Genomic DNA, 27,549 nt, shown 5'->3' with positions numbered 1-27,549 from the left:
ACCCCGGGGGGGAGGGGCCGGCTCCCGGCAAGCAGCGGAGCAACGGCGCACAAAATCAGGACTTTTAAAAGTCTGTTCCGCTGAGGGACATCGCTCCAGAGGCTAAACCGGGGCGAAGCCCACGCGGGGTCAGCGTGGCCTCAGGTCCCGCAGGGTCACAGAAGGATCAGGGGTGTCTGAGTGTCGCAGACCTTGCGGGTATTGGAACGGGAAAGCCGGCTACAGAGACAGAGCCGACAGTAAGCTCACAGCTCGGTGTTACCTTGAACTGGTCGCAGGCTCGGTGAGCTCGGAGCGCGGCCGGAGGTCAGGCAGACGGGAGTAACTGGGCGCTGTTCTCTGAGGGCGCACTGAGGAGTGCGGCCCTGGGCTCTCGGCTCCTCCGGGCCAGAGACAAGGAGGCCGCCATTTGTATTCCCGTCCTCCGGAACTCTACGGAAAGCGCTCAGGGAACAAAAGCTCCTGAAAGCAAACCCGAGCGGATTACTCACCCCGGTCCCGGGTAAGGGCAGTGTCATTCCAACTGGGGCAGAGACACTTGAGAATCACTACAACAGGCCCCTCCCCCAGAAGATCAACAAGAAATCCAGCCGAGACCAAGTTCACCTACCAAGGAGTGCGGTTTCAATACCAAGGAGAGCAGCAGAATTCCAGAGGAGGAGAAAGCCAAGCAAGGAACTCATGGCTTTTTCCCTGTGATTTTTTTTTAGTCTTGCAGTTAATTTAATTTTTTTCTTTTTCATTTTTTGTTTTTTTTTTTCCTCGCCTTCGGGTAAAATTTTTTTTTTTTTTTAACTGTTACCTTTTTCTTTTTTAACGATTTTTTTACTAGTTTATCTAATATATATATTTTTTCTTTTTTACATTTTTCTTAAGTGTTTTCCCTTTTTTTTTAAATTCTTTTCTTTTCTTTTTCTTTTTTTTTCTTTCTTCCTTTTTGAACCTCTTTTTATCCCCTTTCTCCCCCCTCACGATTTTGGATCTCTTCTAATTTGGTTAAAGCATTTTTTCCTGGGGTTGTTGCCACCCTTTTAGTATTTTACTTGCCCCTTCATATACTCTTATCTGGACAAAATGACAAGATGGAAAAATTCAACACAAAAAAAAGAACAAGAGGCAGTACCGAAGGCTAGGGACCTAATCAATACAGACATTGGTAATATGTCAGATCTAGAGTTCAGAATGACAATTCTCAAGGTTCTAGCCGGGCTCGAAAAAGGCATGGAAGATATTAGAGAAACCCTCTTGAGAGATATAAAAGCCCTTTCTGGAGAAATAAAAGAACTAAAATCTAACCAAGTTGAAATCAAAAAAGCTATTAATGAGGTGCAATCAAAAATGGAGGCTCTCACTGCTAGGATAAATGAGGCAGAAGAAAGAATTAGTGATATAGAAGACCAAATGACAGAGAATAAAGAAGCTGAGCAAAAGAGGGACAAACAGCTACTGGACCACGAGGGGAGAATTCGAGAGATAAGTGACACCATAAGACGAAACAACATTAGAATAATTGGGATTCCAGAAGAAGAAGAAAGAGAGAGGGGAGCAGAAGGTATACTGGAGAGAATTATTGGGGAGAATTTCCCCAATATGGCAAAGGGAACGAGCATCAAAATTCAGGAGGTTCAGAGAACGCCCCTCAAAATAAATAAGAATAGGCCCACACCCCGTCACCTAATAGTAAAATCTACAAGTCTCAGTGACAAAGAGAAAATCCTGAAAGCAGCCCGGGAAAAGAAGTCTGTAACATACAATGGTAAAAATATTAGATTGGCAGCTGACTTATCCACAGAGACCTGGCAGGCCAGAAAGAGCTGGCATGATATTTTCAGAGCACTAAACGAGAAAAACATGCAGCCAAGAATACTCTATCCAGCTAGGCTATCATTGAAAATAGAAGGAGAGATTAAAAGCTTCCAGGACAAAAAAAAATGAAAGAATTTGCAAACACCAAACCAGCTCTACAGGAAATATTGAAAGGGGTCCTCTAAGCAAAGAGAGAGCCTACAAGTGGTAGATCAGAAAGGAACAGAGACCATATACAGTAACAGTCACCTTACAGGCAATACAATGGCACTAAATTCATAACTATCAATAGTTACCCTGAATGTTAATGGGCTAAATGCCCCTGTCAAAAGACACAGGGTATCAGAATGGATAAAAAAACAAAACCCATCTATATGTTGCCTCCAAGAAACTCATTTTAAGCCCGAAGACACCTCCAGATTTAAAGTGAGGGGGTGGAAAAGAATTTACCATGCTAATGGACATCAGAAGAAAGCAGGAGTGGCAATCCTTATATCAGATCAATTAGATTTTAAGCCAAAGACTATAATAAGAGATGAGGAAGGACTCTATATCATACTCAAAGGGTCTGTCCAACAAGAAGATTTAACAATTTTAAATATCTATGCCCCCAACGTGGGAGCAGCCAACTATATAAACCAATTAATAACAAAATCAAAGAAACACATCAACAATAATACAATAATAGTAGGGGACTTTAACACTCCCCTCACTGAAATGGACAGATCATCCAAGCAAAAGATCAGCAAGGAAATAAAGGCCTTAAACGACACACTGGACCAGATGGACATCACAGATATATTCAGAATATTTCATCCCAAAGCAACAGAATACACATTCTTCTCTAGTGCACATGGAACATTCTCCAGAATAGATCACATCCTCGGTCCTAAATCAGGACTCAACCGGTATCAAAAGATTGGGATCATTCCCTGCATATTTTCAGACCACAATGCTCTAAAGCTAGAACTCAACCACAAAAGGAAGTTTGGAAAGAACCCAAATACATGGAGACTAAACAGCATCCTTCTAAAGAATGAATGGGTCAACCAGGAAATTAAAGAAGAATTGAAAAAAATCATGGAAACAAATGATAATGAAAATACAACGGTTCAAAATCTGTGGGACACAACAAAGGCAGTCCTGAGAGGAAAATATATAGCGGTAGAAGCCTTTCTCAAGAAACAAGAAAGGTCTCAGGTACACAACCTAACCCTACACCTAAAGGAGCTGGAGAAAGAACAAGAAAGAAACCCTAAGCCCAACAGGAGGAGAGAAATCATAAAGATCAGAGCAGAAATCAATGAAATAGAAACCAAAAAACAATAGAACAAATCAACGAAACTAGGAGCTGGTTCTTTGAAAGAATTAATAAAATTGATAAACCCCTGGCCCGACTTATCAAAAAGAAAAGAGAAAGGACCCAAATAAATAAAATCATGAATGAAAGAGGAGAGATCACAACTAACACCAAAGAAATACAAACTATTATAAGAACATACTATGAGCAACTCTACGCCAATAAATTTGACAATCTGGAAGAAATGGATGCATTCCTAGAAACATATAAACTACCACAACTGAACCAGGAAGAAATAGAAAGCCTGAACAGACCCATAACCAGTAAGGAGATTGAAACAGTCATTAAAAATCTCCAAACAAACAAAAGCCCAGGGCCAGACAGCTTCCCGGGGGAATTCTACCAAACATTTAAAGAAGAACTAATTCCTATTCTCCTGAAACTGTTCCAAAAAATAGAAATGGAAGGAAAACTTCCAAACTCATTTTATGAGGCCAGCATCACTTTGATCCCAAAACCAGACAAGGATCCCACAAAAAAAGAGAGCTATAGACCGATATCCTTGATGAACACAGATGCGAAAATACTCAACAAAATACTAGCCAATAGGATTCAACAGTACATTAAAAAGATTATTCACCACGACCAAGTGGGATTTATTCCAGGGCTGCAAGGTTGGTTCAACATCCGCAAATCAGTCAATGTGATACAACACATCAATAAAAGAAAGAACAAGAACCATATGATACTCTCAATAGATGCTGAAAAAGCATTTGACAAAGTACAGCATCCCTTCCTGATCAAAACTCTTCAAAGTGTAGGGATAGAGGGCACATACCTCAATATCATCAAAGCCATCTATGAAAAACCCACCGCAAATATCATTCTCAATGGAGAAAAACTGAAAGCTTTTCCGCTAAGGTCAGGAACACGGCAGGGATGTCCATTATCACCACTGCTATTCAACATAGTACTAGAGGTCCTAGCCTCAGCAATCAGACAACAAAAGGAAATTAAAGGCATCCAAATCGGCAAAGAAGAAGTCAAATTATCACTCTTCGCAGATGATATGATACTATATGTGGAAAACCCAAAAGACTCCACTCCAAAACTGCTAGAACTTATACAGGAATTCAGTAAAGTGTCAGGATATAAAATCAATGCACAGAAATCAGTTGCATTTCTCTACACCAACAGCAAGACAGAAGAAAGAGAAATTAAGGAGTCAATCCCATTTACAATTGCACCCAAAACCATAAGATACCTAGGAATAAACCTAACCAAAGAGACACAGAATCTATACTCAGAAAACTATAAAGTACTCATGAAAGAAATTGAGGAAGACACAAAGAAATGGAAAAATGTTCCATGCTCCTGGATTGGAAGAATAAATATTGTGAAAATGTCTATGCTACCTAAAGCAATCTACACATTTAATGCAATTCCTATCAAAGTACCATCCATCTTTTTCAAAGAAATGGAACAAATAATGCTAAAATTTATATGGAACCAGAAAAGACCTCGAATAGCCAAAGGGATATTGAAAAAGAAAGCCAACGTTGGTGGCATCACAATTCCGGACTTCAAGCTCTATTACAAAGCTGTCGTCATCAAGACAGCATGGTACTGGCACAAAAACAGACACATAGATCAATGGAACAGAATAGAGAGCCCAGAAATAGACCCTCAACTCTATGGTCAACTAATCTTCGACAAAGCAGGAAAGAATGTCCAATGGCAAAAAGACAGCCTCTTCATTAAATGGTGCTGGAAAATTGGACAGCCACATGCAGAAAAATGAAATTGGACCATTTCCTTACACCACACACAAAAATAGACTCAAAATGGATGAAGGACCTCAATGTGCGAAAGGAATCCATCAAAATCCTTGAGGAGAACACAGGCAGCAACCTCTTTGACCTCTGCCGCAGCAACATCTTCCTAGGAACAACGCAAAAGGCAAGGGAAGCAAGGGCAAAAATGAACTATTGGGATTTCATCAAGATCAAAAGCTTTTGCACAGCAAAGGAAACAGTTAACAAAATCAAAAGACAACTGACAGAATGGGAGAAGATATTTGCAAGCGACATATCAGATAAAGGACTAGTGTCCAGAATCTATAAAGAACTTAGCAAACTCAACACCCAAAGAACAAATAATCCAATCAAGAAATGGGCAGAGGACATGAACAGACATTTCTGCAAAGAAGACATCCAGATGGCCAACAAACACATGAAAAAGTGCTCCATATCACTCGGCATCAGGGAAATACAAATCAAAACCACAATGAGATATCACCTCATACCAGTCAGAATGGCTAAAATCAACAAGTCAGGAAATGACAGATGCTGGCGAGGATGCGGAGAAAGGGGAACCCTCCTACACTGTTGGTGGGAATGCAAGCTGGTGCAGCCACTCTGGAAAACAGCATGGAGGTTCCTCAAAATGTTGAAAATAGAACTGCCCTATGACCCAGCAATTGCACTATTGGGTATTTACCCTAAGGATACAAACGTAGTGATCCAAAGGGGCACATGCACCCGAATGTTTATAGCAGCAATGTCCACAATAGCCAAACTATGGAAAGAACCTAGATGTCCATCAACAGATGAATGGATCAAGAAGATGTGGTATATATACACAATGGAATACTATGCAGCCATCAAAAGAAATGAAATCCTGCCATTTGCGACAACATGGATGGAACTAGAGCGTATCATGCTTAGCGAAATAAGTCAAGCAGAGAAAGACAACTATCATATGATCTCCCTGATATGAGGAAGTGGTGATGCAACATGGGGGCTTAAGTGGGTAGGAGAAGAATCAATGAAACAAGATGGGATTGGGAGGGAGACAAACCATAAGTGACTTTTAATCTCACAAAACAAACTGAGGGTTGCTGGGGGGAGGGGGTTTGGGAGAAGGGGGTGGGATTATGGACATTGGGGAGGGTATGTGCTTTGGTGAGTGCTGTGAAGTGTGTAAACCTGGTGATTCACAGACCTGTACCCCTGGGGATAGAGTATTATGCCTCCATCAGAAAGGATGAATACCCAACTTTTGTAGCAACATGGACGGGACTGGAAGAGATTATGCTGAGTGAAATAAGTCAAGCAGAGAGAGTCAATTATCATATGGTTTCACTTATTTGTGGAGCATAACAAATAGCATGGAGGACATGGGGACTTAGAGTGGAGAAGGGAGTTGGGGGAAATTGGAAGGGGAGGTGAACCATGAGAGACTATGGACTCTGAAAAACAATCTGAGGGTTTTGAAGGGACGGGGGGTGGGAGGTTGGGGTACCAGGTGGTGGGTATTATAGAGGGCACGGATTGCATGGAGCACGGGGTGTGGTGCAAAAATAATGAATACTGTTATGCTGGAAATAAAAAAAAAAAAAAAAAAGAAGCAAATTGAAAAAAAAAAAACAAAAAACAAACAAAGAAAAAAAAACATCTGCCTTAAGCTCAGGTCTTGATCCTAGCTAGAGGTCCTGGGATGGAGCCCTCCATCAGGCTCCCTGCTCCACGGGGAGTCTGTTTTCCATCTCTCTCTCCGCCCCTCCCCCACTCATGCTCTCTCTCGACCTCTCTCAAATAAATAAAACTTTTAAAAAAATGTTAAATGGAGCATCCATTTAAGGTACATACAATGTATATGTCTATGAAAGTTATATATGCAGTTTTTAAAAGGTTAAAATGAGTTAACTGTAAAAACAGACCAGGAAATGAGTATTGTCAAGAAATAACCCAGAAACTTCCCAAGCTTACATCATCTTTCTGTCTTCCCCACCAGCTATCTAGAAATGGAATTTATGTTAATCATTACCTTTCTTTTTTTAAGTTTTTTTTTAACCACCCAAGTATTTATTAGTAGATAAAATATTCTTTAGTTTTTTCCTTATATAAATTTTACATAAATGGAATCACACCATTGCATTCTTTTGAGACTTATTCTGTCACTCAATGTTATGGTTTTTAGATTCAGCCATCACGATGTATTGTTGTATGTTCACTCATTCTCATTGTTGTGCAATATCTCCTTATAAAAATCTACCATGATTTTCTTATTCATTTGACTCTTGATGGACATTCATTTTTTCATTAAGAATGATGTCATTACAAACATTCATGAACTTCCTTCCTTGTGCATGTTAAGAGTTCTGGGACATGACGCTTACATATTCTTGACTTTACTAGGGAATCCTAAACTGGTTTCCACATTCACTTATGGTTACACTTTAAAAATTTTTTTCAACTTAATAATGTAAAATGTAATTTCACTGTGGTGTTTGCATTTCTTTTTTTTTTTTTAAGATTTTATTTATTTATTTGACAGAAATCACAAGCAGGCAGAGAGGCAGGCAGAGAGAGAGAGCAGGAAGCAGGCTCCCTGCTGAGCAGAGAGCCCGATGCGGGGCTCGATCCCAGAACTCTGGGATCATGACCTGAGCCGAAGGCGGGGATTTAACCCGCTGAGCCACCCAGGTGCCCCTGGTGCTTGCGTTTCTGAGTGCCAGTGGGGTAAATATATTGTGTTTGCTCTTTGTGACACTCCCTGTCAATTCTTAAAAAAAAAAAAAAATTTATTTTCTTGATACAAGTCTTCTGCCACATTATATAGGCACGCGCACACCCCAGGGAATAACTGTGCCCAGTATGAGTCTTTTTACTCAAAATTTTTTTCTGGAATATTTGAATGATTATAAGTTCTCAATATTAATGTAGTTGAATTGATTAGCATTTCCCTTTATTATTTTGGTTTAAGAAATACACTAGGTGTGGTGCAAAAGTAATGAATACTGTTATGCTGAAAATAAATAAAAAATAAATTAAAAATAAATTTAAAAAAATACATCAAAAGATATTCTATGTTACCTTTTGAAAGTGTATATTTTTTCTATTAACATTTAGGTCTTTTAAAAATACAAAGAATAGGGGCTCCTGGGTGTTCAGTTGGTTAGGCGTCCAACTCTTGATTTTGGCTCATGTCATGATCTCAGGGTCGTGAGATCAAGCCCTGTGTTAGGCTCCATGCTCAGTGAGGAGTCTGCTTGAGATTCTCTCTCTCCCTCTCCTGCTTCCCCTCCTCTCCATAAAAATAAAATTAAATAAATCTTAAAAAAATATGAGGAATGGTTTTTGTATATGCTATAGGGTAGGAGTTAATTTCATTTTTCTCCCTATGGATAACCAATTATTCTGGTACTATTTATGAAAAAGCCCATTCTTTCTCCATTGGTCTACATTATCAGCTCTGTATTAAATCCAGTTTTCATACATCTGTGGGTCTGTTCCTGGGTCTTCTATTCTATTTCATTGCTCAATTTGTCTATTACTATCTTCATTACTTAGCTAAAAAATAGGTATTTATTTTTAATACTGGTATGGTAAGGCCCCAACCTTCTTGTTCTTCAGGAGTGTCTGAGCTACTCTTAGCCCTTGTTCTACCAAATAGATTTGAGAATCAGCTTGTCAATTTCCACATATATACAAGTGAAGTTATAAATTTGCTGTCTGCTGGATCCCACTGTCCCACTGCTGCTGTCGAAAAGTGAACTGGAAATCTAATTGTTGCTTCTCTAAAGGTAATAAAGGTTATTTTAAGAATTCTTCCTTATCTTGCAATGTGGGGGGTTTGGGGGGTAGGAAAAGAATAAATGAAACAAGATGGGATTGGGAGGGAGACAAACCATAAGTGACTCTTAATCTCACAAAACAAACTGAGGGTTGCTGGGGAGAGGGGGGCTGGGAGAGCGGGGGTGGGGTTATGGACATTGGGGAGGGTATGTGCTATGGTGAGTGCTGTGAAGTGTGTAAACCTGGCGATTCATAGACCTGTACCCCTGGGGACAAAAATACATTATATGTTTATAAAAAAATTTTTTTTTAATTAAAAAAAGAAGGAATTCTTCTTTATCTTTGTAATTTACAGTTTAACTATATTGTCTAGTGTGGACCTCTTTTTTATTTTATTTATCTGGCTTAGTGCTCATTGAGTTCTTTCAGTCTGTGGGGTAGTATCTTTCAATTCTGGAAAATTCTCAGCCACTTTCTCCTTTAATATTTCCTCTGTTCCCTTATCTCCTTCTGGAACTCCAGTTAAATGTATGTTGGACCTTCTCATTTTATTCCCCATGTTTCTTAACCTCCATTTTGTATTTGCCATTTCTCTAAGCTCTACTCTAGATAATCGCTTAAGTCCAATTTCCCAATTCATTATTTTTTTTCTTCAGTGAAGTCCAATCATCTGCTGTTAAACCTGACCAAGGAAATCTTATTTCTCATTATTATTTTTTCATTTCTAGAGGTTCTGATAAGTACTTCTTCAGATCTTCTTGTTCTTTACCACATTGTCAATCTTTTTTTTTTTTAATTATTATTTCTGGAAATTAAAGTAAGCACTCTTCTTTTATATTTTGGGCTTGGTAATTCCACTTAATCTTAGCCAAAAGTCTGAGAAGTGATGGGTTTGGTAATTTCAATCTCCCAAATCCTTGTAGGTCTAATTCTCTGTTTTACATTACTCTTGTTAATGGTCTCTTGTTTTCTTGTATATGAGTGGTTTTCTCTTTTAAGTATATTTACTTAAGCAATCTCATACTCAATGTGGGGCTTGAATTCATGACCTAAGATCAAGAGCTGTATGTTCCACTCTCTGAGCCAGCCAGAAGCCCATATTTTTTAAAGTTTAGTATATGAGTGATTTTGATAGTGAGTTGCTCATTTCCCTTAGAATTCTATTTTTATTATTCTTTATTCTTAACTGTTTTTCCCCCTTTTTCTGGTATTCTTATTAGCTGAATTTTGACCTTTCCATCCTGATTGATTTTCCAAGTATCTTACCTTCTTGTCATATTTTCCATCTGTCTTTTGCTTAATATCTAGAAAACAAATGTTTTTAACCTTCTAGATTCCAGACGTCAGCTATTACTCATTTCTATTAAATTTTAAAATTTTATTGACTATATTTTAAATTCTCAAGTGCTCATTTATTCTGCAACTACTTCTTTTTCATGCCAATTTGTTCTCTTTGTTAATACAAAAAATTTCATTTTTTTCTGAAGATTGTAATGACACTTGAAATCTTTTCTTCTGTTCTTTGAATTAATAGATTGCTTCCCTCAGGGCCATTCTTTTTCTTTGGTGCTCTGTTACATATTCTCATTTTTGAATGACAATGGGTTGATTAATTACGGTAATTGGTGTGAATTCCCTGTATTAGTATATTGATCTCTTTTCCTAACATACCTCTACCTTGTAGGGAAGGGCTGATTTAGAGCTCTCTGTATGTAAGGGCACAGGGTACTGAGACTGGAAGCCTTCATTTAGGGTTCAGGAGAAGAGAGACCTCAGGGTAAGCTGGGAGCCCTGACCCTTCCTCTACACCCCAACAAAAATAGGAAGTACTTTATTCTAAGTGTGTAGTATTTTTATTTCCTTCTTGAGAAAATGTGACTCTTCTTCTATAACCCATAAATGTCTATTTTTAAGGTCTGGTATCATCTCAGAATCTGCTCTGCTTCTCTCTTAGTTATCAGCCCCCAAATAGGACTTCTAGTCAGCTGTTCATTTTCTTAGTAAATATTACTTTCTCTTTTTTGGGGGTGGGGGCCGAAAAACTAGACTGAATGCTCTCTATGAGAACCAGTTAGGATGAGTGTGGAGGTAATCAGGGGAATAATAGTCCAGGTGTTCCTGTCATTGCCCACAATCCATGCCTATGTATTCTTTCTTGGGATTGAGTAGAAATATGGAGTCTCTCTGGGATCTCCCTAAAATAGTTCCCACCACTACTAGAGCTTGTTCCTATTTGTTTCACTATTTTCCTTTTTCTGGGTCATGATTTTCTCTGCCAGGATTATCAAACCTTTCTGCTTCTGTTTTCCAAAAACTCAATTGAATTTCTGGTTTGTTAATGGCATCCCTTCTTGTTCTCTGTGCTATTATGGATTTCTTTCCATTACTATATCTTTTGGTTATTTAAATGTGGATCCTGAAGAAAGGGGAAGAAGTGCTCACACGTGGTCTTCCTATTGAACAGGATGCACTGAGAACTTTTGAAAAACACAGACATATATCATCTATTTTAATATTTAAGTGTCTTAAACTTAATAAACTTCTATAGTATTAAATTAATTGTTAATTCAACAAATTGACTACAGCATCTATCTTTTAAGGATTTGGATTGAAAAGAATTTCTGTTCAATTTACGCACTCTTTTACCTTAGTTATGTACATAACATACTTTTTCTAATTTCAAAAAGAAAAGAAAAGCACTGACCAAAAGTGACAGTCCATCAATCCACACATACATATTTTTGTTTGTTGTCTTTGAAGTTCAGTTTTTTCTATTTTCTACATATTTGCTGGAGTCAGAACTCCAAACATATTCCAAACTGTAATGATTCCAAACCAAATACAAGAAACAGCATTGGAAATGCTGATGGCATCAGCTCTCCTAAAATTTCAAATGCACTTTAATCTACAGAAAAAGCTCAGATTTTTAAATAGCAGTATTACCTTTTTATAGATGTGCTTGACTTTGGGGGGGGGAATTTATTTGAAAACAAAACATCCCCCATCCCTAGAAAAGAGGAAAACAAAATATCCCCCATCTCTAGAAAAGAGGAAGCCAATCACAAACTTCCATAGACAATGAAATGCCAGAGAGTATACCACACAAGCCAGGTGCCCCCATCATTCCATAGAAGATGGATTCAGTTTACATAATCTACATTGCAGTATAAGTACATGGATTTATGACATGCCATAAAAATCCACTGATACATAAACAAATCACAGTATACAGTTCTTGGTCAAGAATTCAAACTCACAGTGAAATGACAGAGCAACCTTCCAGGGGTCAAGTAATGGGATACAGTCTGTTGTTTTTGGTCTAGAGATTCCAAAATGCAAATCCTGGCAGTCATTTTTTGTTTCACCATGTGACCTCAGATTAGTTATTAAGCTCAAAATCTCATTTTCATTACATGCAAAATGGGGATGGTAATGCCTACCTTATGTGCCTATGGTTAGGATTCAGTGTAATTACATGTCAAGGCACTGGGACACAGAACAGACTCAACAGCTATTTCCTTTGTTCTTTATGTCAAAACTTCTAAGCTCAAGCAAGTACAATGAATGTACATCTTCTCCCTTTACCCTGAATTGTTTAACTTCAAATGGAAAGTAGTCAGAAAAGTAATAGCAACTCTTCAGTAAGCTCTAGTTTCTAGTGTGTTCTTTAGTTACAATTACAAGGCATGTGATGCTGATACTGCACATCTCATGGACTTAATCAGGCATTTCTTTTAAGTCCTTTTTTTATCATTGAATTTATCATTTTCCTTAGATTTCAAGTCCCTTGGCCTTTTACCTCTTTACCAGTGCCTGTGCTCAGCAAATCCCAAAGAGGGTGGGATAATTAAGTGACATTGCCTATGTGTCATGACGCCTCCATCCCCCAACCTTAATCTTTCTCTAGCTGTGCATTAAAAGTCTGGGGCTTTCTAACACATTTGTCTGGTAGTCTTTTCTCCTCAAGCCTTCTGCCTCACAGATGCTCAGTGGGTGAGTCTCACTTCCAAAGATACGTTTACTAGCTCAGAGTGATTTTCATGTTCAAACATAGCTTTGTAATTGGCAAGGGGTGCTCTCAACTGAGGGGCTGGCCATGAGACTAACAATGCCCAGTTTTGGTGAGTGAGTGCTTTCACGACATGAATGGGGTAGCATATGCATTTTTAATGTTCAAGGAGATATTAACACCAATTACTAGTGCCAAAGAAGAGAATTAAAACACTACTTTGTGGAATGACAACATCCTCTCTTTGATGAAGAAGCCCATGCGTTTTATTAGATAGGGGTTTCAGTAAGAAAATTGCTTCCTAGAAGCACCCTGTCTATCTCTGGAAGAGGGAAAGATTTCTTCATAGATTCTAAGGTCATTTATCTTGAGGTCTTCTGATTGGTTCTCCTGGCCCACTCATTTTCTTTCAATTTAGATAACTCACTAGTTGCCTTTAAAGATTTTTTCCCCTCCACATATACCAGAGACTGACTGTAATAAAGGAAAACCTTCTTTCCTCCTGGGATTGCTTTGAAATTTACCATTTTATGTTTTGGTCCTCCTTTCCTTTGAATAAAGCTAGAGGAGCACTCCAGAATCTTATCCATTGGGGCAGTACTTGAACAAATGGCCCTCTTTTTCCCCACCTGATTTTGCTTCTTAGTGAAGTTCTTCTCAACCTACAGTCTATTGCATGCATTTTCCCTTCTCACCCCCTCTATATTCCACCATCCACAAATGAAACTGTAGAGAGAAGTCTTTCTTACTTGGATTATTGTGTCCGGAGGAAACAAGCTGAGAGTCCTAAAAGAACAAGAAATATCAATTAATTTTCTTATTTTGACTTTAAAAATCTAAATTGGATATTAGACATACTACGGGTCATTCAGTAATTCACTAATCGTGATCTGTACAAGGCACTGTAATGAGAAACATTTATATCAATGTGCTTACTAAGCAGTTCTGGAAATGTAGTTCACAGTCTCTTTGCTTTTGTATTGTAGACTTTTTGTTTATTGAGGTGAAGTTCACATAACATAAAATTAACCACTTTAAGATAAGCAATTTAGGGATGCCTGCATGGCTCAGCCAGTTAAGTGTCCAAGATTTTGGCTCAGGTCATGATCTCAGGATAGTGAGATAGAGCCCCGTGTCAGGCTCCATGCTCAGTGTGGAGTCTGCTTGGGATTCTCCCTCCCTCTCCACACCTGTGTGCTCTCTCTCTGCCCCTTAACACCCCTGTGTGCTCTCTCTTTAAAATAAACATAAATAAATCTTACAAAAATATTTAAAGTGAAAAACTCAGTTGCACTTAGTACATTCCTAATGTTGTATAACCACTACCTCTATTTGGTTGCAAAGATTTCCATCATTCCAAAATAAAACTTAACCTTTAGGCAGTGTCTCCTCATTCTCCCACTTCCCTTAGTCCCTGACAATCACCAAATCTGTATCCTGTCTCTATGAATTTATCTGTTTTGGATATTTCAGGGAATCATAGAAATATGACAAAAGGTCACATGTCTGGCTACTTTCACTTTTTGTGAAAGTGTCTGGCTACTTTCACTCAGCATAATGTTTTGAGGGTCATCCATGTAATAGCATGTATCAGTGCTTCGTTCCTCTTTATGGCCAAATAATAGTCCATTGTGTATATATACATCAATTTGTTTAGCCATTCATCCATTAATGGATATATCAGCTGTTTCCACCTTTTGGCCATTATGACTAGGGCAGTTATGAACAAACAAGTGTTCCTGTGTCCTGTTTTCAAATTTTGGAAATATACCCATGAATGGAATTATGGAGTCATATAGTAATTCTATATGAAAGTTTCTGAGGAATTGCCAAACTGTTCTGCACAGTGACTGAATCATTTTGCTTTTTTTTTAAAAAAGATTTTATTTATTTTATTTGACAGAGAGAGAGATCAAAAGTAGGCAGAGAGGCAGGCAGAGAGAGAGGGGAAGCAGGCTCCCTGCTGAGCAGAGGGCCCGATGCGGGGCTCGATCCCAGGACACTGAGATCATGACCTGAGCCGAAGGCAGTGGCTTAATCCACTGAGCCACCCAGGCGCCTCTCATTTTGCATTTTTACCAGCCATATATGAAGGCTCCAATTTCTCCAGATCCTCACCAATACTTGTTATATTCCCTTAACTTGGAGAAATTTTATGATAGCTGTCTTAGCATATGCAGTTACTCACAGTGGTTTTGATTTATATTTCCCTAATGACAATGATGATGAGCATGTTTTCATGTTTTTGTTGGGCACTTGTATATCTTCTTTGGAGAAATGTCTATTTAAGGACTTGGCCCATTTTAAAGTGGGTTGTTGGTCTTTTTTGTTGCTGAGTTGAAAGAGTTCTTCACATATTCTGGATCATAGACTCTTACTGGACATATGATTTGCAAACATTTCCTCCCATTCTGTCAGCTATCTTTTTACTTTATTGATAATCTCCTTTGATGCACAAAAGTTTTTAATTTTAATGAAGTCCACTTTTTTTTTCTTTTTATAGCTTTTGGTATTATATCTGAGAATCTACTGCCAAATCCAAAGTCATACATGTCTTTCTATGTTTTCTCCATGAGATTTATGGTTTTAGTTTGCATATTTAGGATGTATTATATTACTGACTTTTAATCTAACCCAGTTCCCTTTGGATGTGCATTTACTCTCATCACCTTTCTACAGATGAGGCTGGCAACCATCCCACCAGGGACAATCCACTGAACAATCCACTGAACAACTGTTGTCAGTCTCACATTGGTGGATGAAAAGATTATTACAGATTTCCACTTACCTGCAATGGTAAGTGCTGGTGGAAAGCCAGAATTACATAGTATTTTGAGTTTAGTTACTGTTTAGGTAAATAGCAATTGAACCTGATTTTACTTGCACTAAAGTGAAATGCTAACTTTTGCTTTGGGAATTCACATCCTTTTTTACTTGCTAAATTCCCATTTAGTGTGAAATATAAAGGACAGTTACAAAAGGATGAATTAATCGAGATGGTAGGAATGTAAAAGAATAAGGGACTGCACATAAATTCCAGTGAAACTGCTTTATAATTTCAGTGCATGGGACACAAATCCAGTGAAATGGAATTAACTTCTATTACATAGTTTAATGTATTTTACTAGAGTTTTGCTTCATGAATATGTTTGTCGTGGGACAGGAGATGTCCTTTATGACTTGTTGCATATTCAAATCTAGATGAGGTTTTCAAAAGGAATTCCACTGGACCAGTATAAAATCAGACAGACTGCTAGGTAGGGGCTGGGTGGGAAAATAGGGGAGGGAAGGGATTCCCCCCTCTGTTAACAGACTGAGTCATACACAGATGTTTTTAATGTTAATGCTAGTAATGATGAACTATTCATATGAAGAAAAGGAACAAGCTCAACTCTCAATCTGAGATTCAAATTTTGGAAACAGTGTATTAAGATGAAATATTATTCCTAAAATGATGGGCTAAAGTATAATTCTCATAAAAAAGTGATTTGGGCCTACTTTGGATAGTTGTTATTAAAAAGACATCCATGATTAAGTCCTCCAAATGGACTGGTATGCTTCCATCTTTTCTAATTAATTTAGAGATTACATTTGAACATAAATTAGTGTTAGCTTTGATATGTGCAAAGTACTTTGAGCCCCCTGTAGTTGACTTCTCTGAGAGGTCTATAGATTTTGACATTTTGCCGGTGTCTTGTACTAGACAGATAAACATTCACTCACCATCAAATAGACAAGAATGGCATTTGAGATACTTTTCAGCATTAAGTTCATTCTCTTTCTCTCTCTCTTTTTTGAAGTAGGCTCCATGCTCAGTGTGGAAACAAATGCAGGGCTTGAACTCATGACCCTGAGATCAAGACCTGAGCTGGAATCAAGAGTCAGACACTGAACCGACTGAGCCAAGTGCCTTGCATTAAGTTCATTCTTAAAAGAAAAAGTACGAATTTTTGTGAGACTGTTTGCTCATACTTTTGAAAGAGCTCTTTCTATTTCTTGGTGCATTTAGGCATCCTAAAGCTCAGTCAATGACTACAGACCATAGACCCTTGAGCAGAGAACCAAAAAGAAGCCTACAGATAACCTGAATTATAATTACATACTAAGAGGTCATGTATTTCAGAGATTGCCAGACTTTGAATTTTACCTAAAATATTTGCATAATTAATGGTGATTACTATTTCTATTTTGTGTAGGCAGTGAAGAGGGGCAGAAAATGGTTAAAGTAATTGGTTAAAAAAAAAAATCACCATAAAAGTCTGCCCTTCTGGAGAGAAAGAGAGTTCTGGAGACACAAAATAAAACAAAGACTTTGTCTTAATATGTAATATTGTGTTTGCAACCAACATCTTCTGATTTCAAGCTTACTAACTTGAAAATATTGACTATAACCCCAGTGTTTCTAGATCATGCCACTCTGTGGGTATGAATGATACCCCGTTACTATTCTCACTGACATATGGCCAGCATGGAGCCAAAGGGCTGGTGGAGAGCATAAGTTACCTTATGAAGCTCCTCTCATGATTACATCCACAGGACCCTGTCTTCATTCTGCCTCTGCTGGCCAACAACAGGGCTGGTGGCTGCAGCTTCTTGAAGGAGTCCTGCCCTGCGAGGTAGCTGCAAAATCCTGGGGCTGCCACAGAATGTACAGACCTTTCCTCTTTCACTGAGCCAGGTTCAGGCTGGGTTCAGTGCAGAAGGAAACAAAGCCCCTTCCTCCCAAAGGGCCCAAGCACTTACTTAAGTCCTTCCCATTTTGTATTTCCTGCCACTCAGGAACCCATTCGCCTATAGTTTCTGTCTCAGAGGCTTTCTCTCGGTCTCTTCCCTCCTTTCTCTCAAAGACCCTTGCTTTCTGTAAGTAGAGGCTTGGGGAGTTGTTAACCCCGTCTGCACATTCTTATTTTTGCCCCCTCTGGGAGCACTCTACAAGGACTGCAAGGTTCTGTCAGGCACCTTAAGGGTTGCAGAGTGAGGTACAAAATCTCTGCCTACAGGGCCCTGGGGTCCAGTGAGTTAGCAGTGAAGATGATGTGTATACAAAATATTATAACCCAGGGCTGAAAGGGATGTCACAGCGGCTCTGCAAGGCTACTTTAAACCTTTGTAACCTCTCCTTGTCCTTGGGATGCATGTCCTGCCATTTTCTGTTTTCTGCTTGGCAAACTTCATTCTTTCCTCAAGGCTCAGAACAAAAACCCTCAAGGGTTACCTGCTTTCTGAAACCTTCCTGAATCTCAGAAGGACACAAGTGCTTTATGTTTTCACTGCACTGTATCACACTGCCACTACAGAAATTATCTTTTCAACAAAAAAAGACAAACCCAAGCTTTACTAAGGTACAAATTACATGATATAAATCACACATATTTAAAGCACGCAACTGGATAAATATCATAAAAAGAATGCTACTATGATTATTGTCTTGGTCCAAGGGGGGCTCTGTCTTGTTAAGGAGCATTTACTGTTTGAAGAAACAAACAGCAGTAATACCTATTCATTAAAGAAAATTCAGAAAAGCCGTAAGGTATTAAACAACAACAAAAAAGTTGCCTGTCATCCCATAACAGGACACTGCTAAGGTTAATCGACTGCTTCTGGTTTGCCAGTGTCATTCATCAAGTGTGTGTCATTCTGACACGTGCACAAAAGGGATAGCCACTGCCACTTCAGCTTACTTGCAACAATATGTACAGATGGGAATTCATTCTTCTCCACCTTCAAGTCCTGAATTTCCAACACCTATTGTTTAGTACATTTAAACCTTCTTTAAATGTCATGTTTAGCTGGGAAGTAAAGTTTGCACATATCATTTGGCTAAAGATAGAAATAACCAAGCGCTCTGGTGTCTGAGAAAGCCGTTCAATGAAACACTATAATAAAGACTGTATTTTGTCATGTGTAACCTGCCATCAAAACTGTCTGAGGCTACATTCCCTCCTATGCTGCTATGAAAGAACACTAATGCCGATTAATTTTAAGATGCCATCAACTAGGAAACAAATTCTGATTTTAGGGAGCTAAAGATGTAAAAAAAAAAAATCTACATCAGTAAAATACAGCAGTTCTTAAGCCATGTAGCTTAAGGATGATCCTCATACTGTGAAGGTTTATTACTTAAAAATGGCTCTTTGGAACCATCTGAGGACTTCTCCACTCAGTTCTCTCCCTGCTTGTCTCTCAATCCAGCATTAGAATTATAAAAGGCAAGAAATGGAAATATATTTCTCTTATTTTCAGACCCATGCCTGAAGCTAGTTACTATAGAAAAAGGAGTCTCCTGACTTGGGGGGGGGGTCTCCCTTCACCCCATCCATCACTTTCTCCTCATTCTTTTCAATAAAGCTCAAAAGAGCTGAAATAAGGTAATTTATAATTAATTTGAATGTTTCTTTCAAGGTAAGGCTAAAACATGGAGTTTTAGCCCAAATACTTTGTGCTACAACTTAAAGCATGTTAGGAACACCTAGAAGGAGACAGAAAAGGAACTTTCTGTTTTTAAAGCACTTTCCTTCACACTTGTTGCCTTTCTTCTCCTTCTAGTGTACAAAGAGGCAATAGGGTATCCTTTCTAAAATGATGCTAGAATTCTTGTATAATGCTTGAAACACTGATCAGTAAGAATAGTTCCAGACCAGGTTTGTTCCCACCAGAGCCAGCATCCATTGCCACATGAAATATCTGGGAAATGTCGTTAGGTTTGCACATACACCTTCTGAGGATGGAAAAGGTTCTACAACTTTGAGTCCTTTATTTGCATTTCAAAACTTATGAGACTTCTACAAAAATGATAAGGCAAATCAAATTCAATTTTTTTTTCTTGGTTGAAATACCTGATAATGGCACACAGTCTTTTTTTTTTTTTTTTTTTTTAACCAAATTCAATTACATTTGAGATTTTATTTATTTATTTATTTATTTTTTAAAAAAAGATTTTATTTATTTATTTGACAGAGAGAAATTACAAGTACACTGAGAGGCAGGCAGAGAGAGAGAGAGAAGGAAGCAGGCTCCCAGGGAGCCTGATGCGGGACTCGATCCCAGGACCCTGAGATCATGACCTGAGCCGAAGGCAGCGGCTTAACCCACTGAGCCACCCAGGCGCCCCTACTTTTGAGATTTAAAGAATGAGGTGAACATGTCTGGTAGTTTTTGTCTAAGGAATTGTGACTACAAATTAAGATTTCAGAGAACAGAACAAAATTATCCAAATACAGTATCAATGAATTTTACTATACATTATGTCTTTTAATACTGAGACAAATTGGGAGAATTTTCATAAGCATTTAGCTAATTAATTTCGTGGTACTGGTAACTCAGAACACCCACTTAAAAGGACTTCCCTTGTGATGTCAAATTGCCCCTTCAATCTTAATGAGGGCCTACTTTTGTTACTTATTAGTCATTTTGGAGATTTTGCCCCTCAAATTCCATAAATAATTCTAACTCCTATACACTAGGAATACTGATAATCTCAAACATTAATAACCTAATGAATAAACTGCAAGTCCCCAATTGTCAGAACACTGATTAGTTGAGATACAGGTTAAAAGAGATATAATGTGTGTGAAAATTAGCAACAATCTTTGCAGTGGGCAGAGTAGGGCTCTCCCAAAGGTGTCTGTATCCTAATTCCTGGACTCTGTGAATATACTGCTGCTCATGGCAAAAGGGATCTGCAGATGTGATTCAGTTAATAATTCTGCGATGGGAGATTATCCTGGATTATCCAGGTAGGCCCATATAATCACAAAGGCCCTTATAACAGAGATGGGGAGGAAGGAGAGTTAGAGGAGATGTGATGAGGAAGTCCGAGGTCAGGATGATGAGAGCCATGAACTTGTAGAAGCTGAAAGCAACAAGAAAATAAATTCTTCCCTAGAGCATTCAGGAGGAACACAGCCCAACAAGACCTTGATTTTAGCTCAGACTTCTGACTTCCAGAGTTGTAAGACAATATGTTTGTGTTGTCTTAAGTCACTAAGTTTGTGGTAATTTGCTATAGCAGAAATAGCACACTACTCCAGTCTTATTTCTTCTGTACAAGAAGAATTAATAGTACTTACAAGCTTTTTGAAAGAACAGCATTATTAAAACCATGCGATGTTCTTATACTTTGTAGAACGACTTACTCTTTCTTTTTTTTTTTTTTTAAAGATTTTGTTTATTTGACAGAGAGAGAGAAATCACGAGTAGGCAGAGAGGCAGGCAGAGAGGGAGAGAGGGGAGGAAGCAGGCTCCCTGTGGAGCAGAGAGCCCGATGCGGGGCTCGATCCCAGGACCCCGGGATCATGACCCGAGCCGAAGGCAGAGGCTTTAACCCACTGAGCCACCCAGGCGCCCCTTACTCTTTCTTTTTTGAGCAAGGCTAAGGGATCTAGGGGTGACATAACTCCACACAAATCCTATAAAAATCCTAAGAAACATATAGTTTTTAATTTAAATTTCAAATTCTGTGCCTTAACTGATATTTGATAATGTACCTTTTTGGATGGAAGATAAGATTCTTACAACTTAATTTCTGCCTTGAAAAATATATATTTGCAATAATGAGTTAAGGTCTCAATTTTACTATAGAGATAAGTTATTACTTAAACTATATACATTCAACAAAACAAATTTATGCAAACTTTTTGGAAAAGTCAGAACCCAGTGTGCCTTGGGGTGTGTGCTCAATTACATCAGAAATTGGATGGATATATTTATATAAATAAAATACGTATTTGGTTGTATTTTGGGTGAAGTCATTATTTTGGCCAAATTATATACAAAAATGAAAAGGATTCTGCTTTGTATTTTGTGTGGCAGTATGCCATTGGAAGAGTGACATGCAGGTTCTGGTTAAAGATGGTAACATAGGAAGATCTTGAACTCATCTACTCCCACAGACACAATGAGTCCAATGAGCTACACATTTCCTATTAAAGAAATCTAAAGGCTTCCTGACTGATGATGACACATCCAGCAAATGAGAAGAAAACTACATCAAAGCAGGTAGGAGAAATTGGGACACAATCTCGCCATAAGCCCAAAACTGGAAGTGAACTCTGAACTCCTTGAGGAGCAAAGGGTTCAAAGTCCATACTGAGCACTCCAACATTTTAGGGCTATATTTGGGAGATAAACTCCCAAAACATTCAGTTTTGAAACCAGTGGGGCTCGAACTCCAAGACCCACAACACAGTAGTGATCTGAGAAATGCCTCTTAAAGGGCTCATGTACTCCGAGTCACCAAGGCCAGGTCCCTGCTCAGATTATGCCTAGAATTCCTCAAGAGGCACACCTATGGGCAGGTGCCTTTTTTTTTTTATTTTTTATTTTTTATTTTTTTTTATTTTTTTATTTTTTTATTTTTTAAAGATTTTATTTATTTTTTTGAGAGAGAGAGACAGTGAGAGAGAGCATGAGCGAGGAGAAGGTCAGAGGGAGAAGCAGACTCCCAATGGAGCTGGGAGCCCTATGCGGGACTCGATCCCGGGACTCCGGGATCATGACCTGAGCCGAAGGCAGTCGTCCAACCAACTGAGCCACCCAGGCGTCCCTGGGCAGGTGCCTTTTAACACACACAAGCAGGAGCCTGCTGGAACACTCTCAAGGGTCAGCTGGTGGGTGCCATTTTCTTGCTCTGCCTTTGCCATGTTCCAAAGCACCAGTATAGCCCAGAAGGGAGCTCTGGTATGTGTCTGATGCCCTGATTTTTGTGGCTCTGCCTAGATATGCCTCTTGGTCTCTTGGCTACAAAGGTCAGAGACCTTGTGATCTGGTCACAGGGGACTGTAACAGTAGGTGTCATCCACAAAGGAGCTTATACCCGTATGATGCCCTAACTTCTGCTATCAGGGGACACACATCTGTATCACCTGGCTGGGGTGACCTCACACCTGTGAGCCCCACTGGACTGTAAACAATATAGAAGAGTTCTTAAACTTCTACTATTCTCAGGTCACAGCAAGAAGCAATAGACCCAGAAGCCCAGTCTTTCTGTGAAGGAGGCCTAGTAGCTGATCATCCTGGCTGTGGCCTTGAGGGGCTGGCTACTAATTAAACACACATCTAGGAGCTGAACTTAATCTTTTTGAACTATCTCAGAGGGTAGGTGCTATCTTTGCACCCCAGCTGTGCTCCAGAATGCCATGTTTCCTGGAGGGGAGCCTTCTGGGGATCTGGTGCCTGGTGTTTTTAGCAGATGCCCAGAGGATGCCCCTCAATCACCTGGTTCTGGTGCCCTGAAGGGCTTGTGTTTCTGGGTCCCACAGGATCTTAAATATCTATGCCCCTAACATGAGAGCAACCAACTATATAAACCAATTAATAATAAAATCACAGAAACACATCAAAAATAATACAATAATAGTAGGGAACTTTAACACACCCCTCACTGAAATGGACAGATCATTTAAGCAAAAGATCAACAAAGAAACAAAGGCCTTAAAGGACACATTGGATCAGATGGACATCACAGATACATTCAGAACATTCCATCCCCCAACAAAAAAATACACATTCTTCTCTAGTGCACATGGAACATTCTCCAGCATAGATCATATCCTGGGTCACAAATCACAACTCAACTGGTCCTAAAAGACTGGGATCATGCCCTGCATATTTTCAGACCACAATGCTTTGAAGCTAGAACTCAATCACAAGAGGAAATTTGGAAATAACCCAAATACATGGAGGCTAAAGAGCACCCTACTAAGGAATGAATGGGTCAACCAGGAAATTAAAGAAGAATTGAAAAAATTCATGGAAACAAATGATAATGAAAGCACAACTGTTCAAAACCTTGGGACACAGCAAAGGCAGTCCTGAGAGGAAAATATATAGTGATACAGGCCTTTCTCAAGAAACAAGAAAGGTCTCAAATCCACAACCTAACCCTACATGTAAAGGAGCTGGAGAAAGAACAGTAAAGAAAGCCTAAACCCAGCAGGAGAGAAATAATAAAGGTCAGAGCAGAAATAGATGAAATAGAAACCAAAAAAACAGTAGACCAAATCAACAAAACTAGGAGCTGGTTCTTTGAAAGAATTAATAAGATTGACAAACCCCTGGCCAGACTCATCAAAAAGAAAAGAAAAAGGACCCAAATAAATAAAATCATGAAAGAAAGAGGAGAGATCACAACCAACAACAAAGAAATACAAACAATAATGAGAACATATTATGAGCAACTATACGCCAGCAAATTTGACAATCTGGAAGAAATAGATGAATTCCTAGAGACGTATAAACTACCAAAACTGAACCAGGAAGAAATAGAAAACCTGAACAGACCCATAACCAGTAAGGAGATTGAAGCAGTCATCAAAAATCTCCCAAAAAACAAGAGCCCAGGCCCAGACGGCTTCCCAAGGGAATTCTACCAAACATTTAAAGAAGAATTAGTTCCTATTCTCCTGAAACTGTTCCAAAAAATAGAAATGGAAGGAAAACTTCCAAACTCATTTTATGAGGTCAGCATTACCTTGGTCCCAAAACCAGACAAAGATCCCATCAAAAAGAATTACAGACCAATATCCTTGATGAACACAGATGCAAAAATTCTCACCAAAATACTAGCCAATAGGATCCAACAGTACATTAAAATGATTATTTACTGTAAGCAAGTGGGATTTACTCCAGGGCTGCAAGGTCCGTTCAACATCCACAAATCAATCAGTGTGATACAATACATTAATAAGAGAAAGAACAAGAACCATATGATACTCTCAATAGATGCTGAAAAAGCATTTAACAAGGTACAGCATCCTTTCTTGATCAAAACTCTTCAGAGCATAGGGATAGAGGATACATACCTCAATATCATCAAAACCATCTATGAAAAACCCACAGTGAATATCATTCTCAATGGAGAAAAACTGAGAGCTTTTCCGCTAAGATCAGGAACATGACAGGGATGCCCATTATCACCACTGCTATTCAACATAGTACTGAAAGTCTGAGCTGCAGCAATTAGACAACAAAAAGAAATTAAAGGCACCCAATTTGGCAAAGAAGAAGTCAAACTATCACTCTTTGCAGATGATATGATACTTTGTGTGGAAAACCCAAAAGACTCCACTCCAAATCTGCTAGAACTTGTACAAGAATTCAGTAAAGTGTCAGGACATAAAATCAATGCACAGAAATCAGTTGCATTTCTTTACACCAACAACAAGACAGAAGAAAGAGAAATTAAGGAGTCAATCCCATTTACAACTGCACCCAAAACCACGAGATACTTAGGAATAAATCTAACCAAAGCGGCAAAGAGTCTGTATTTAGAAAACTACAAAGTATTCATGAAAGAAATTGAGGAAGACACAAAGAAATGGAAAAATATTCCATGCCCATGGATTGGAAGAACAAATATGCTACCTAAGGCAATCTACACATTTAATGCAATCCCTATCAAAATCCCATCCATTTTTTTCAAAGAAATGGAACAAATAATCCTAATATTTATATGTAACCAGAAAAGACCTCGAATAGCCAGAGGAATGCTGAAAAAGCAAGCCAAAATTGGTGGCATCACAATTCCAGACTTCAAGCCCTATTACAAAGCTGTCATCATCAAGACAGTATGGTACTGGCACAAAAACAGACACATAGATCAATGGAACAGAATAGAGAGCCCAGAAATAGACCCTCAATTCTATGGTCAACTAATCTTTGACAAAGCAGGAAAGAATGTCCAATGGAAAGAAGACAGTCTCTTCAACAAATGGTGATGGGAAAATTGGACAGCCACATGCAGAAAAATGAAACTGGACCACTACCTTATCACCACACACAAAAATAGACTCCAAATGGATGAAAGACCTCAATGTGAGAAAGGAATCCATCAAAATCCTTGAGAAGAACACAGGCAGCAATGTCTTCGACCTCAGCTGCGGCAACTTCTTCCTCAAAACATCACCAAAGGCAAGGGAAGCAAGGGCAAAAATGAACTATTGGGATTTCATCAAGATCAAAAGCTTTTGCACAGCAAAGGAAACAGTCAATAAAACCAAAAGATAAAATAGATAAACCAAACCAAAAGAAGATATTTGCAAACAACATATCAGATAAAGAGCTAGTATCCAAAATCTAGGAAGCACTTATTAAACTCAACACCCAATGAACAAATAATCCAATCAAGAAATGGGCAGAAGACCTGAACAGACATTTCTGCAAAGAAGACATCCAGATGGTCAACAGACACATGAAAAAGTGCTCCACATCACTTGGTATCAGGGAAATACAAATCAAAACCACAATGAGATACCACCTCACACCAGTCAGAATGGCTGAAGTTCACAAGTCAAGAAATGACAGATGTTGGTGAGGATGCAGAGAAGGGGGAACCCTCCTACACTGTTAGGAGGAATGCAAGCTGGTGTAGCTACTCTGGAAAACAGCATGGAAGTTCCTCAAAAAGTTGAAAATAGAGCTACCCTACGACCCAGCAATCGCACTACTGGGTATTTACCCTAGAGATACAAACGTAGTGATCCGAAGGGACATGTGTACCTGAATGTTTATAGCAGCAATGTCCACAATAGCCAAACTATGGAAAGCACCTAGATGTCCACCAACAGACGAATGGATAAAGAAGAGATGGTATGTATGTGTGTGTATGTGTCTGTGTGTGTGTCTGTGTGTGTGTGTATGTATATATATAAAATGGAATACTATGTAGCCAACAAAAGGAATGAATTCTTGACATTTGCAACAATGTGGATGAAACTAGAGTGTATTATGCTGAGCAAAATAATTCAATCACAGAAAGACAATATTCATATGATCTCCCTGATATGAGGAATGTGAGAGGCAGGGCAGGAGGTTTGGGGGGTATGGAACGGAAAAATGAAACAAGATGGGATTGGGAGGGAGACAAGCCATAAGAGACTCTTAATCTCACAAAATAAACTGAGGGTTGCTGGGGGAAGGGGAGTAGGGAGAGGGTGGTTGGGCTTTGGACCCTGGGGAGGGTATGTGCTATGGTGAGTGCTGTGAAGTGTGTAAGCCTGACGATTCACAGACCTGTACCCCTGGAGCTAATAATTCATTATATGTTAAGAAGAAAACAAAACAAAAAAACCCAAAAAAGCCCTGCAGCCTGTGGGTTTGCTGTCTAGTCAGCCTGAATCTAGGTGCTGAAATTCTACCCTGTGGGACACTGACATGTCTTGGCCCATCCTGAACTATTAGGAGCTGTTAAAAATATAGTACATTGCTTGGACAAGCACACAGGTTTGTGAGATGAACAAGATTTGGGGACGGGCTGAATAAAAAGGTTCATCTCATATCCAAGGCCACTCCTTCAAGACTGGGAGAGGTGGTTATTATATCTACTACATAGAAATCAACATAGAGAATCAAGCAAAATGAAAAGATAGAGGAATATGTTCCAAATGAAAACAAAACCTCAGGAAAAAAAAAACCTTAATGAAACAGAGGTAAGTAATTTACCTGATAAAGAGTTCAAAGTAATGGTAATAAAAAATCTTTACTGAACAGGTGAGAAGAATGGATGAACACAGTGAGAATTTCTATGAAGAGATGGAAAATATATGAGTGTCCCAAACAGAAGTCATAGAGGTGAAGAATGTAATGACTGAGCTGAAAAATACACCACAGGTGTTCAGCAACAGAATAAATGAAGCCGAAGAAAGGATCATTCTACCCAAAGTCAAGCCAATGGAACTCACCAATCAGAGCAGGAAGAAGAAAAAAAAGAATGAAATAAGGGAAGACAGCTTAAAGGCCATATTGGACAACAGAATAACATTTTCATTGTAAGGTTCCCAAGAGAAAAAGAGAATGAAAGGGATAGAAATCATATTTGAAGAAATAATGGCTGAAAATTTCCCTACCTTGGGGAAGGA

The 27,549-nt window shown here is 38.8% G+C and overlaps 1 protein-coding gene across 8 annotated transcripts in view; it reads right to left on the bottom strand.

Moving 5' to 3' along the window:
* Positions 1-27,549, bottom strand: part of AFF3 (AF4/FMR2 family member 3) — a 516,827-nt gene that overhangs the window by 180,624 nt on the left and 308,654 nt on the right. For all 8 annotated transcript variants that reach the window (XM_032351829.1, XM_032351821.1, XM_032351823.1 and 5 more), the window contains one exon: positions 13,444-13,480. In XM_032351829.1, the coding sequence (XP_032207720.1) occupies positions 13,444-13,480 (37 nt within the window). The remainder of the gene's footprint in view (positions 1-13,443; positions 13,481-27,549) is intronic.

This window comes from Mustela erminea, chromosome 7 (genome assembly GCF_009829155.1).
Source record: "Mustela erminea isolate mMusErm1 chromosome 7, mMusErm1.Pri, whole genome shotgun sequence".
Taxonomy (NCBI): domain Eukaryota; kingdom Metazoa; phylum Chordata; class Mammalia; order Carnivora; family Mustelidae; genus Mustela; species Mustela erminea.
The sequence above is the reverse complement of the archived record's forward strand: the minus strand, read 5'-3'. Positions and strand labels throughout refer to the sequence as shown.